Below are 14568 nucleotides of genomic sequence, written 5' to 3'. Positions count from 1 at the left end.
CGTAGCTGAGCTGACTGAGTCTCCTTGGACACAGCAGCATTTGTTCCCTTAGCTATTCCTGGCAATCACATGATCACAGAGTCCCAGCACTGATTATACAGAGATTGAAAAGGTAAGCATGGTAATAAACAATGCTCTTTTTCTCTTTGGAAAGTCTGACTGTGTGTGACAGCCAGCTTTTCACCCCAATCTTGTGCTAGCTGCTTACACTTCATTAATGCTTTGGAACATCAGTACAGGGTAAAGTGTGGACTGCTAGTATATATAAAGTCTATGGGCAGTCCAGAAGTAGTTTAAAATTCTTGTAATTATGCATCCAATATGATTGTGTGGCTCAGAGTTTCATTTACATCTCTTTTTTACAATAGATTAAACGTGTTGGGCATTGGTGTACAGAACATTAAACTACCTACATACAGCCAACACCTGCCTCAAACCTACATCTAACTGTTGAGTAAACCATTAGATCCTGCTGCCAATCAGACAGTGGCATTTAAGCAGTTAGATACAGGGACTTCTTACAGTCCTCCACTTCCCCATCTGCCCACCACCAAACAACACAATCACAGGGTGCTGAAATGAACCTACTGAATGCCCCCCTGAGTGCTATGTATATACTCATATATCATTCATTTTACAATACACTATAATACTAGTGTAATGCTATGAAATGTAAAAGCAATCAAAGGAAGACCCCCCATATAGAATAAATAAATGTGTAAAAAATTGGCTAAAAATGTTTTAAAATATAAAAAACTAAAAGTTCAAATTATCCCCTTTTCCCATTGTGAAAATAAAAAAATATGTATTTATAAAAGCATTTTTGGTATCATCTTGTCAGTAAAAGTCTGATGCTTGAAAATATAAAATTATTTATCACACATGGTGAACGCTAAAAATTATAGAAAATACATTTTTCAATCACCACTCCTACCCCAAAAAATGATAGAAAAGAAATCAAAAAGTCACATGTACCTCAATATGGTCCAAGCAAAAATTACAACATTTAAATCTAGAACTTATGCCAGTTAAAAACAAGACACTATACAGCTATAGTACAGTATGTTGATGACTAAAGAAAAAAAAGGGTCTTGGAAAATAGGGAGTGAAAAAAACAAAAATACAAAAATGAAAATTGTCTGCAGTAGGAAGGGTTTATAAAATGTAGGCCTGTCAGGATATGGGTAAATTTTAAAATCTACATTCTTCAAAATGTAGACCAATCCAATTTTCTGAAAATCTAAATCATTTAGAAAATCTAGAAAAATGAATATTAATATAGACAGATTGAGCCTTAATCTTCTACAAATTTTAAAACTTTCTGAAAAAAAAATAGTATTTTGGTAGTTTGAAAAAAACATATTTTTATAAAACTATCTAAATTTGAATTGATATAGAGAAAGTGATATGATTGGTGTGATGCTACGGAAATTACTACACTCATGCTAGTGGTGAAAATAGGTATTGCATGTTTCAAAAACATTTCTCAATTTTAATCAAAGAAAAGAGTGGTGTCTATTATATTTTATAATTAAAAAAAAAGTTTAAATAGTTGGCCATGGAAGGGTTAAGTCATCTACCTGTTCCATGGCTGTCAATGTTTACTTACTTATGCTTGCCATCATAACTAGTTCTCATCATTACTTGAGGCTTCAAGTTGGCCAAATATCCCCTCTACTAAATGAATTAATTGGTGGTCCTCAATATGAGATGCTTCCAGATGACCTACTATTACTCTTGTCTTTTAACACTAATTATCAGGGTCAGCTAAAGTTTAATATCATGTTAGGCTTTGACATTTATGGGTGATTTAGTATGTATCACGTGAAAATGTCAAATGGAAACAGAAAGAAAATGTATTTTAAATACACGAAAATTGTTTCGGCTCAGACATAGACAGTTGTTTAAGATGCAATTTGCTCACCTCATTGTGTAGAGGATGGTCCCATTCTGCATGATTCTGAAAAGTTTATTGGGAGTTGTCATATTGTGAGAGATTGACTTTTTTCCATTTCTGAAAAAGGTATCTGGAGTCCAGATCTTACTAACCATTAAGTTATTTAACCTTAATATTTCTGTAGGGCCTTCAAACTTTAGTCGCTCGTCAATCCATGTCTGTCGAAAAAAAACGTCCATTGTGTATTCCTAGGGGAAAATTAAGACCATTAAAGGTTTCAGGCCACAACACCAGACCCAGTAATTTAATAGACAACTTAACTAGCATGTTAGCCACACTTCTGTCACTGCTTAATGATTTTAATCCTATTACCATTAAGCAGTTACTTAAAAAAGCTACGACAGGGGGAGGGGGAATGAGTCTTTTACTTAACGTCTCGCTGAACAAAAACTTAATCAAGCAGTACAAAATGGCTTGAATGTTTTAAGGCAAATTAGCTGAAAACCTGTAGAATAATTATATGCAAATATATACTTAAAAAAAAGTCTTTAAAAAATACTAACATAAAGAACAAGGAAGCTTTATTATACTATGTTTTATATTATCAAAACTATTGACTTTTTATCAACTTAATTATGTAAAACAGTATATTATACAATCATAACACATTTCACTATATCATTTGGTCCTGTCATGTGGAAAAATACATAAATATATTGTAAAAATGGAGGCAGTTTGGAGTGAGTTCCTATGGTTCTACACCACAGAGCCATATGTTCTCAGGATGCCACACTATTAGTGATGAGCGAGCATGCTCGATACTCGAGATTTATGAGCATGCTCGGGTGTTTTCCGAGTATCTTCTGCCTGCTCGGGTGCTATGTTTCAGTCACTCCGTGTGCATGATTTGTGACTGTTTGACAGCTTTAATACATGTGAGGATTGCCTGTTTCTTAGCATCCAAGCATGCTTGCCGAAAGAGTTAACAGAACATACTCGCTCATCACTACACACTGTCATGCTTCTGTATAGCATGGTATAAGGTAGAATATGTGTGCAATAATTCTTTAAAGAAACATGTCATTTTTTTCTATCAATTCTGTATGAATCAATTGAACAAAAGCATTTACCATTTTATCCTATTTGTTTTTAATTATATTTGTACTATTACAGATCACAACAAGATGTTACTGGCATGAACTTTGACGATACGTGAGGCTCTAGAGTCACCTTGTTCTTCTGGGGACTCATTAGAAAAAGTTTGAGAAGCACCCATCTAGTATTTATAATCACATCTTTTTATACACTTTTGTGGGGCTCTTTTGATTGCTTACTTACACCCTAGAATGTGTTACTTTCTAGGTACTCTCACACATTTTATTAGGAATCTGTTTTGATGTAGACCAACATTTTTGTAACCTTGAGCTCATGACCAAATACTCATTCTATAACACAAATCCCAAATGTTATTGATAATCCCAATTGGAGAATGTTTTGATTTTCATTGCTGTTATAATCAGTCCAATGTTTGGTTCGCATTCCTGTTATCTATAATGTTACCTCCCATTACTTGCATCCATGGCCACCAGTGAGCATCTCATTAACGACTGATCTCCAGTAAAAATGGCTGCACTGCAAATTTTAACGATGTCATATTTTCCAACTTGAATAGATGTGGAGAAGCAGATATGCTGGGCATCAGATATCTCATTAGATACTGATGTCAGATAACACTTGAGACAGTTTATTCTCAAAGGGTTTCGAAGTCTACTTACTTCATCAGGAGACCATAAGGCTTGTTGTTTTCCTGATGAAGAAGTGAGCACATTTTGAAACTTGTTGAGAATAAAACCACATTACATGTTCTACTATCTCAAGTGTTTTCTGACATCAGTATCTATTCAGTAGAGCAGCAGAGCTTCTCCACATCTGTTAATTTCAAAGTTGGGATTGCCAACCTGCCGAATCGCAACAGCTGGACCTCTTATTGAGCAATTTCTACATTGATAAATGCCTGTTGTCTGGATTACACTCTATTTTATGCTCTTTTGTCCTTCTAGTTTTACTCATATTTTCCAACTTGACACACTTAACATAATGCATCAAGATAAATTGCTGTAAAACTGTAATCAACTTCTAATTGTAACATGTTCAATGGCTCGTTCTGTGCGTCAAATTATGGGTTTCTGCATCAAGATAATTTCTGATCATCGAATAGGTAACATGTTGTGTGTTAAGTTGCAGAAATATTACATCTATATTTTTAAATTAACATGATCTTACATACAAAATATGCACAAAGAAGTTGTATGTCTTTCAGTTTAAGGCAGATTTTTTATGTTTGTTGGATTTAGTAAATACATTGGGAGTAATGCCAATTTTCAATTTACCATGATCTAAATGTAAAATATTTATTACATAATAAAGTAAAGATTAAGTCAAGATTATGAAAGACAATTTGGCTGTCATTAGAATGCATGCAATGTATTGCCAAAGCACGTGAACTTATTTTCTTCATTGAATCCAAATAATTTACGGCCTAATGTATTTTTATTAATATTACTCATGACTATTCTAGTTGATCTCTTTGGATTAGATTGGGTCTTATTGAGACAACAGCTATTAGAGCTTGATATAGAAGTTTGAAAACTTTAAAAACAAATAGAGGTTTGATCAAATTTGGACTCCATGGATCTGGTATATTGATTCATGAATATTATTTATATTATGTAAACAATCTTCTTGTTTACCCTCCCTACTTTTTCCTTCTTGCTTCTCTTTTGGGGGTGAGAACATAGTTACAATTAGTCTACTTTTTTAAAATTAATATATTAGGATTAGTTTGCCATTACTTTACTTGACTGATATTTATTTTTATTTATTTGTATTTTACACAAAAACTTTGAAAACTTTAGACTTCTAATACATTTAAACTATTTTATTTTAACCTGCCTAAAATGACTAATATTGTTGTGTTATGTAATCATTTACCAATTTCTGATTAACTAACGTTTATAAATAAAGCACATTTGTAGAAATAGGGCACAAATTCCTTCCGTAGAATATGCTGACAAGAAGATTATACTAAGTAATCTGTTCTAATCAGTTTGCTTAAGCACTGCTGATGCATTATAACATGAGGGAATAACATAGTAACAACAACTATTTACTATGGGATACATTTTACCCAACATACAAAAAAACGCAGAAAGAATAAAATGAAACTCTTACCATGTCGACATCCGAAACTGGACCAAAGCTTGTTACGTATATATCAGTTTTGACTTCAGTGACGCGACCTGAAATTTATTTTAAAACTACATTTGTGATTAATGGAAATAATCTCATTTGCATAAAATTTTTGGTTTATAGAAAAATAAAAGCAAAACTAACAAAAACATTAACAGTCAATACAAATAAAATGATATAATGGATATTAGTGTTCAATTTTTATTAAAAGTACAGTATTTTGCCCTTAAAAAAGAAAAATACCTCCAAATCCAGGACGCAGTCTGTTGTCATAACCATCCAGTAATCTATCTAAGATGCGTGTTATATTTTCTGAGAAAACATTGTCATAGACAGAAGAATCTCCAAAACCTTTTGTCCTGTGAACATATGGATGTTCATATGGATATATTAAATATTTATTTAGAAATGCATTCATACAAGTTTCTTTAGAATGGCTCGATGAGCAGCTTTGTAAATGATGATATATCTGAAGTTAATTTCTCCACTTACCATGAAGCAATGTAGTACATCCAGAAGATTAGCCAAGCCATGCTTCGGTGCTGATAAAATTTCCAGTAAGATCTCTGTGACCAGTCACCCGTGGTAAGCTTCACATGCCATAGGTTTTCCTTTTCTTTTTCAATAATCCATCTTAATTTTGATGAAAATCTGTGTAGTGCAGAAGGAGGTTTTCTCCCCCTTTTTTTTGCTCCTTGATTTCCTTTTGCAAGGCAAAGACTCAACTGACTTGCTCAGCTGAGGGAATTAGATGTTTGAAGGGACAGTACACAGTTGGAGAGCATTGACAATAATCGAATGAGGCATTATGGGAGATTAAAAGGAAGATATCCACAGCCAGTTTTGGCATAGAATTAGCAGGGACCCGTTAGGAAACCTGGACAAACCACGGTATCTCGCTGATGAAGATATGGCCCTAGCTCTGGTCATGTTAATTGAAATGGATTCAATATTAATATTACAATATGTTGCATTCTCACTGTTGTATGGAAAAAAAAGATCGAAGATTTTGAACACAATGGATGCCAAGTCAGCTGTTTGATATTATACATATATATCATTTCAGCGTGCTGTAATAAATGCAGTAATTAGTTTTCTGTATATAAATTGTTACTAATTATTAACCCAAAGCAGCATGAAATATTGGTGAGGTTGGGAGTAATTAGGGCTGAGATATAATATTAGACACAGCCAATGGCTTGAGTAGCTCTGTTTTAGAAAAAGGTAACCATGTTTATGCAATTTTAAACCACCACTATAAGTCTCATATATGTTATTAATGGCTGTTAATTAACACATCGACATGTCATTGAATTTTTAGAAATGTGCATATTCCTAATCATTATCTGTCACATGGTTAAAAATCTGTATTATTAGTGACTGACCCGTCTGACCTTTGATAAAGTTTCATGGATATGATCATATTAAAGAGGTTGACTATCTTCTAATAATTTTTTAAAGTGCCCATGAAATGAATAAATACTAGGCATTCATGAATCCTACAGAAATAACATATGGCTTTGCTTTATTTTAAGTAATCCCCTTCTAAAGTACTATACTGAGGCACCATATGTATAGCCTGATAGGATTTTTTCCGCAGCATGTGCATCCTTTTTACAAATCCTAATTGTACAGACCAATTTAAACATTTTGTAATAATTCTTCAAGCTTTGGAAACCGTAATGTTGTTGTAGCCCCCTTTAAACACAGGACCTCATACAGCAGTCAAGGCTCCACTTATGGTATGTTTCCTCATTTTCCTTTGTCATACAGGATTATAGGCTCGATGGCATGGATTTGAGAGGCTTGGATTGGCATAATGTTTTAGCTGTATTGAAGAGTATAGATGAATTGGCTGCTTTCACAGATTTCCTGATGCACAACTTAACTTTTACAGATATCTCCTGTGGATACCAATGGATAGGCTCCCATTGTAAAGGAGGAGAAGCTATCAAACACCCTCTCTGAAGATTTTGTGTGATGTAATTGGAATAAGTTGAATTTTGGTTAACTCCCATTTTGGCTTTGGCAGACTAGATAGTTGGGGATGACAGGGTTAACAGATGCCAGCTCAGAAAGTGGAAAGAGTTGCAGGGGAACTATGAGGAAAATAATTCCTGTTTCCAGGCAAATGGAGCTAGACTTTAACGTTTGTAAGGAAAATCTGCATGCTGAGAAGTGAGAGTACAAAAAATGGGTAGCAGGTCCTTGTCTAATATGTCCTATATGGCCAGGGTACTGTATACATGCATAGCTCCCAACTTTTGAAGTACAGAAAGGGAGACAAATTATGCAGCACCCTATGCATGTCGTGGCACATTGTGACCCCGCCTTTAGCCACACCGCAATCCACACCCATTTACTATTTCTTTCTCCCCTGACAGGAGAAGATGTCAGAGTTGTGGTGGAAGTGAAGGACATTCAGCAGACAACCTAAACTTCAGCACATATAAACAAAACCAGAACTGTATCCTGGACAGTTGAGACTAGAGATGAGCGGATCGATTCACAGAACTTCAGACCATCTATCAGATCAGTGCTACCTGCCGGATGGACAAGAAACCCTCAAATCTCTTACCTTCTGGCGTCCCCAGCGCGGCTTTTGATTAGCAAGGGCCGATGCAACATCATCTGTGTGTCCTTCTCATCTCTAGTTGAGACCTCCAGATTTATTTTTTTGTTCCTTCATTCACAGTAGTAGCAGCCAGAACTTTCTCATCTTTATGTAGTTCTACTATATGATATCTGGCTTTTTTTGCATCTGTAAAGTAGTGTTTAGACATAGTGCAAATACTGTGTTTTTGTTTTCTGCAGGTGTCTGCCCCAAACTACTCAATAACAATCTTCTCTGATTATTGCTGCATTATTAGGCCTTTTCCCCCTTATTTGATCTGTCTTGATGCAGATGTGAAGCCGTGTTTTTAATGTGTTTTTATAGTACAGAAAAGATTTTATTCTGCACTTAAAAAATTAACTGCAGTTTTTTACATGTGTTTTTTTAGTCTCCACATTGAAGATTACAGAGAAAAAAAGCAACAAAACTGCACAGTTCAGCAGGATCATAAGGCGCACAGTAGGCGCGGTTATCATGAAATCAAATCCACTTTGCTTGGACAGTTAGGCTGAGTTCACACGTTGCGTTTTTAATGCATTTCCGCGGTGTTTTTGCAGTTGCGTAAACGCTGCGGAAACGCATTAAAAACGCATGGTAGAAGGGCAGCAATGTTCCCCAATTGAAATCCGCATGTGCTGTGCTCATGATGCGGATTTTTCCGCAGCGTAAACGCTGCGCTCAAAAATCCGCAGCATGTCAATTATTTTGCGTAAATGCGGCGTTTTCACCGCCATTGACTTGCATTAGAACGCGCCAATTCCACAAGACTGCATCTGTACTTGCGTGTTTGGCGCCTTCTAATGTGCGGATGGTACCCGGGTGTAGAGGAGAGGAGAGTCTCATCCATACCCAGGTGCCATTAAAAAAGCTGTAAAAAAAGAATAAAATAAAAAATAAATGTATACTTGCCTTCTGTCGGCCCGCGCACCGCTCCTGCTTGGTTCCCAGCACTTTGCAGTGAGTTGAAGGACCTGCGCTGACGTCAGAGTCATGTGATGGGTCACGTGACGTTGACGTCAGCCGGTCTTTCAATTCAAAGTTGCCGGCGAAGGAGAACGGATTGAGCAGGACAGCGCGGGCCATCAGAGGGTAAAGTATACATTTATTTTTTATTTTTACCACTCTCTCGGGTCACACTATATAAATCCATGCCGGTTGCATGGATTTATATAGTGTGACCTAGTTGTCAAGCACTTTCCAGGTGATGCTAAAAACGCCTGGAAAGCGCTTGTCAATCCACATGCGGAAATGCATGTGGAAACGCATGTGAATCCGCATGTATTCTGCAGGAAAAATGCATGCACAATCTGCATGCATTTTTTCTACCAGGGAGATGCAGAAATGATGCAGAAATTTTCTGCTTCATTTCTGCATCGTGTGCACATAGCCTTAGGGCTCTTTCACACATCAGTGTTTTGAGTACATATGGAATCCGTTCAAATGAATGGGTCTGTGAACATGTCAGCGTGTTTCCACGGATGGTGTGTCCTTAGGCAAAACACGCTGTCATGTTGTTTTTTTATCACAGCACGGTCTGCAAAATGTCCCACACATGTGCACAGTGATGACACATGAATGACATCCATGTTTTACCCGTGTGACACATACCGACGTTTGGGAATTAGCAGTACCGTTAGCGCTTTTCCCAAGCGCTGGGTGGTGAACGCTGCCCTCATCATTGTCCCCTGCCGGCTCTGCGATCAGCATGATCAAGGGACAATGATGAGGATAGTAGTCTGCTCACACTTTGTCCTGGTATAAAAATAATGAATAAAATTTAAAAAATCCTTAAACTCACCTGTCCGAAGGTGTTCCCCACTGTAACCCATCAGATCACTCACGCCGAGGAGCCGGGAAGAATGACTCGCTCCAGCGAGCAGGCTCCGGAGCTGCGCTGAGCTCAGTGAGTGACAGGACACCGCTCTCTGCAGCGAGTCATTCTCCCTGGCTCTTTGGCATGAGAGGTCAGATGGATTGCAGCGGGGCACTTTTAGGACAAGTGAGTGTAAGAATTTTTTCATTGTATTCTTATTTTTACACCAGGACACAGTGAGAGCAAACTACTACTCTCAACATTGTCCCTTGCTAGCACTGATCACAGTGTCGGCAGGGGACAATGATGAAGGCAGCATTCAGCACACAGCGCTAGGGAACAGTGCTAACTGTGCTGCTGATTCCAAAGCACCAGTATGTGTGATCCTGATGCGGCAAACAGGAGGCACACGGTTGCCACACATGTGCCATACAGGTGCACACTGACACAGATATCTCCAGTACTGTTTTTTCCAGAACCAGAAATATCCGGACATCTGAAAGAGTCCTTAAACACGGCAGAATTTCAGTGCAAAAAAGCAGCAGCAAATATGCAGCATTTACGCTATATGCAAATGTACGCTATGGTCTAAATGTCCAAGCAAAGTGGATGTCATTTCATGAAATCTCTGCCCACGGTGCGTCTAAAGATGCTGCTGAACTGTGCAGATTTGGTGCTGTTTTTCTCAATAGGCTCCTATGAGGAGGCTAAAAAAAACACATGGAAAAAAAACACCATTGCATTTTTAAGTACAGAATCAAAGCTTTTCTGTAGTACTAAAAAGCATTAAAAATGCAGGTTCACATCTTCAGAAATCCAATATAAATGTTTTGTGTATGTATCTCCAATTTGACAATTTAAGTAAGTTTACCAAAACAGTCGTACTCATTTTAATGTCTCAATTTACTGTAATAATTTGTTTTCAGATTTTTGCTCAACTGCTTCCTGACCGCCCACTATAAATAAACATCCGCGCCTGCTAGGCCCTGTAGCGCAGACGTTTATGAACGGTCGGCGGTCTCGCAGCGCTTAGGTCCTGCAAGCGCGGTACGATTCCATTGCGGAGCGACAGCTCTGACAGGTAAAATCATGATGTTAACCCTTTGCTATCTTTAAATGCCACAATTCATAGCATTTAGAAGATAGTGAGAGGGAAAGGGGGTCGTCCACTCACCTTTCCAACGGCCCTGTGATAAGATCTGGCATTGTCATGACAGCCGGAGGTCACATAATGACCTCCGGGTCTGCCATGTACAGTGGCCTGCTAGGCTCAGCCTGCAGCTGAGTCTAACAGGAGATCTGCCAGTGTAAAACTGTGAGGTCTCGTGCAATCCAGTACAAGAAAGATAAAAATTGAAGTCCCATACAGGAACTAAGTAAAAAAGTTTAAAAAAAAGTTTAAAAATGTTTTCAAACTATTTTAAAAAAAATCACAAAATAAATAAATAATAAAAAAATATTAAACCAATAAATCTGTATATTTATGCAAAAACAAAAAAAGTATTTATATTTGGTATTGCCAAGTCCAGACAACCCAATCTATAAAACTGTCACACTAGTTAACCCCTGCTGTGCATATCATAAAAAAATAAAAGCGGAGCAAATGGCCAAATAAACAGTGAAATAAAATGCGATCAAAAATCCAAATGGAAATAAAAATGGTACCGCTAAAAATGTCATCTTGTCCTACAAAAAAAAGCTGCCATATAGCTCCATCAGTGGAAAAACAAAAAAGTTCTAGATTTCAGAACAAAGCGATGCAAAAATTATTTTTCCCATAAAACAGTTTTTATTGTGTAAAAAGTACAAAAACATAAAAAACTATATAAATGTGGTATCGCTGTAATTGACCCGGAGAATAAAGCTGTCTGATCAATTTTACGTCACACAGAACGGCATTAAAAACAACTCAAAAAACAAATCCTGAATTGCTGGTTTTTGTTCATTTTGCCTCCCAAAAAATGGAATAGAAAGCGTTAAAAAAAATTTGTGTGCCCAAATATGGTACCAATAAAAACATCAACTGATGTTGCAAAAAACAAGCCCTCACATGACTGTCAGCCGAAATATGGAAAAATTGTAGCTCTTAAAACTAGTTGTTGCAAAAAAAGCGTCTTTTAGTGTATGATAGCTACCAATCACAAAAAACGGATATAAATCTGGTATCGCTGTAATCGCACCGAGCCAAAGAATAAAGTCATCTAATTACTTTTACTGCATAAGGAATGGCATAAGAAATAATAAAAACCAATTCTTCAAGTGCTGTTGATTTTGTTCATTCTGCTTCCCAAAATATCGCAGTATGGCTAGCCTCACATTTATCCTGCGCTCTGCGCTGAGTGCTTACATCGGGGCTTCCGTGTAAATCTCTGAAATACATTTTTAAGACAGAACCCCAGGTGGAAGATTTCCTGTGATGAGGCAGATGGACTGTGGATGCCATCTGACCTGTGATTCAGCGTTGTCAGTTTTTTTAGGCATGCATAAAAGTGTGGATGGCCACAGTTTTGTGCACCTCTGAAAAGAAGAACACAGCTGAACAGAGGCCAGACGGAGTCCAGAGTAACTCTACTGCATCATTATAGTGAATGGATCCCTCAGGGGGTTTCTTCTAAATTATGTCACTTGGAAATTTAGATGGAAACCCCAAAGTAAGTGCTCAGCATAGAGTGCAGGATAAATGTGATCCCAAATGTTATGTAAAATGTTTCCAATAAAAACTTCAACTCAATCCACAGTAAAAGCAAATCCCCACTCAGGTCCGCCACCTGTTAATGGAGATTTAGGGGGCTTCTATATTACTGGTAGCACAAAGGCTCTGGTAAAGTGAAATGGCCCTTGCCCCCCAAAAGAAATTCAGCAAATTCTGTACTTTCAAATCTAAATGCTCCCCTCCCTCCTGAGCCCTACATAGTGCCTAAACCATATTTAGGGTCCACATGTTTGTCATTTCTTTAGCGATGAGAGTCCACCTAATTTAGAGGTGCATGCATCCAGAAGCATGAGCTGGGCACAATGTACAAGTCACTTCAATGGCAGTTTGCAATTTTCACTCAGCAACATCCACTGCTGCTTGTTTCTAGAAAACACCCATGGAGTCAAAATCGGCACTACACCTGTAGATAAATTCCCAAAGGGGTAAAATTTCCAAAATAGGGTCACTTGATGGGGGATTCTGCTCTTCTAGCACTTAAGGGCTCTGTATATGGAGTCCGCAAACTATTCTACAATAATTTGTTCAAGAGTCAAATAGCGCTCTGTCTCTCCCGTCTCTTCGTATGGCTAAGCAGTACTGTACAGCCACATATGGGGTATTGCTACGTTAGGCAGAAATTTTACCCATTTTCCAGTGTGAAAATGTAAAATCTGGGGTAAAACTATTTTTTTGTGGCAAAAATATAATTATTTTTTCTTCACCGCCTAATGGTATACATTTTTGTGAGTCACAAATGATGTCAATATGATCACTGCACCCCTAGATAAATTCATTGAGAGGTGTAGTTTTTAAAATTTGGTCACTTATGGGGGCTTTCTGCTGTTCTGGAACCTCAGGGGCTCTCCCAGTGGGTCATGTCACATGCAAACCACAACCGTAAAATCTGCACTGTAATATGGCACTTGTTCCCTTCTGAACTTTGCACTGTGCCTAACCACTTATGGGGTATTGATGTACTCAAGAGAAATTGAGTAACATTTTTCCTATTACCCCTTTTAAAAATTGCAAACTTGGGGTCAAAGCAACATTTTAGTGGAAAAAAATAGTAATATTTCATTTATTGAGCCAAATACAAGGTTGTGTATCACTTGAGTGTTAAAAATACTTACTTCTCCCCTAGATGAATTGCTTGAGAGGTGGAGTTTACAAAATGTGGTCACTTGTGGGGATTTCTGCTGTTTCAGCATTTCAGGGGCTCTTCAAATGTGACAAATTATCCCAGCCAAAGTAGTGCTCCTTTCCTTCCAAGCCCTTCCGTGCGCCAAAGAAGTAGTTTTCCACCACATGTGGGGTATCAGCATACTCAGGAAAAATTGCAGAACAAATTTTTGCATCCATTTTCTCCTGTTACCCTTGTGAAAATAAAAAATGTGGGGCTAAAATAATAGTTTTGTGGGAAAAATGTGTTTTTTAATTTTCACGGCTCAGCATTATAAAATTCTGTGAAGCAGAATGGATCCCTCAGGGGGTTTCTTCTAAATTATGTCACTTGGAAATTTAGATGGAAACCACAAAGTAAGTGCTCAGCATAGAGTGCAGGATAAATGTGATCCCAAATGTTATGTAAAATGTTTCCAATAAAAACTTCAACTCAATCCACAATAAAAGCAAGTCCCCACTCAGGTCCGCCACCTGTTAATGGAGATTTAGGGGGCTTCTATATTACTGGTAGCACAAAGGCTCTGGTAAAGTGAAATGGCCCTTGCCCCCCAAAAGAAATTCAGCAAATTCTGTACTTTCAAATCTAAATGCTCCCCTCCCTCCTGAGCCCTACATAGTGCCTAAACCATATTTAGGGTCCACATGTTTGTCATTTCTTTAGCGATGAGAGTCCGCCTAATTTAGAGGTGCATGCATCCAGAAGCATGAGCTGGGCACAATGTACAAGTCACTTCAATGGCAGTTTGCAATTTTCACTCAGCAACATCCACTGCTGCTTGTTTCTAGAAAACACCCATGGAGTCAAAATCTGCACTACACCTGTAGATAAATTCCCAAAGGGGAAAAATTTCCAAAATAGGGTCACTTGATGGGGGATTCTGCTCTTCTAGCACTTAAGGGCTCTGTATATGGAGTCCGCAAACTATTCTACAATAATTTGTTCAAGAGTCAAATAGCGCTCTGTCTCTCCCGTCTCTTCGTATGGCTAAGCAGTACTGTACAGCCACATATGGGGTATTGCTTGTTCCCTTCTGAACTTTGCACTGTGCCTAACATCTTATGGGGTATTGATGTACTCAAGAGAAATTGAGTAACATTTTTCCTATTACCCCTTTTAA

The 14568-nt window shown here is 37.6% G+C and overlaps 1 protein-coding gene across 1 annotated transcript in view; it reads right to left on the bottom strand.

The window, feature by feature from the left end:
- The window catches only part of GABRA6 (gamma-aminobutyric acid type A receptor subunit alpha6), a 55987-nt gene extending 50055 nt beyond the window's left edge, over positions 1-5932 (bottom strand). The window contains exons 1-4 of the mRNA XM_073649522.1: positions 5639-5932; positions 5390-5505; positions 5129-5196; positions 1925-2145 (exon numbers count right to left, since the gene is read on the bottom strand). Of these exons, the coding sequence (XP_073505623.1) occupies positions 1925-2145; positions 5129-5196; positions 5390-5505; positions 5639-5679 (446 nt within the window). The 5' untranslated portion in view covers positions 5680-5932. The remainder of the gene's footprint in view (positions 1-1924; positions 2146-5128; positions 5197-5389; positions 5506-5638) is intronic.
- Between the last annotated feature and the right edge of the window lie 8636 nt (positions 5933-14568).

The sequence above is a fragment of the Phyllobates terribilis genome, unplaced genomic scaffold, assembly GCF_046119375.1.
Source record: "Phyllobates terribilis strain yellow unplaced genomic scaffold, ASM4611937v1 Scaffold_10__3_contigs__length_209671492, whole genome shotgun sequence".
Classification (NCBI taxonomy): Eukaryota; Metazoa; Chordata; class Amphibia; order Anura; family Dendrobatidae; genus Phyllobates; species Phyllobates terribilis.
Note: the sequence above shows the minus strand (reverse complement) of the source record. Positions and strands in the feature narration are given on the sequence as shown.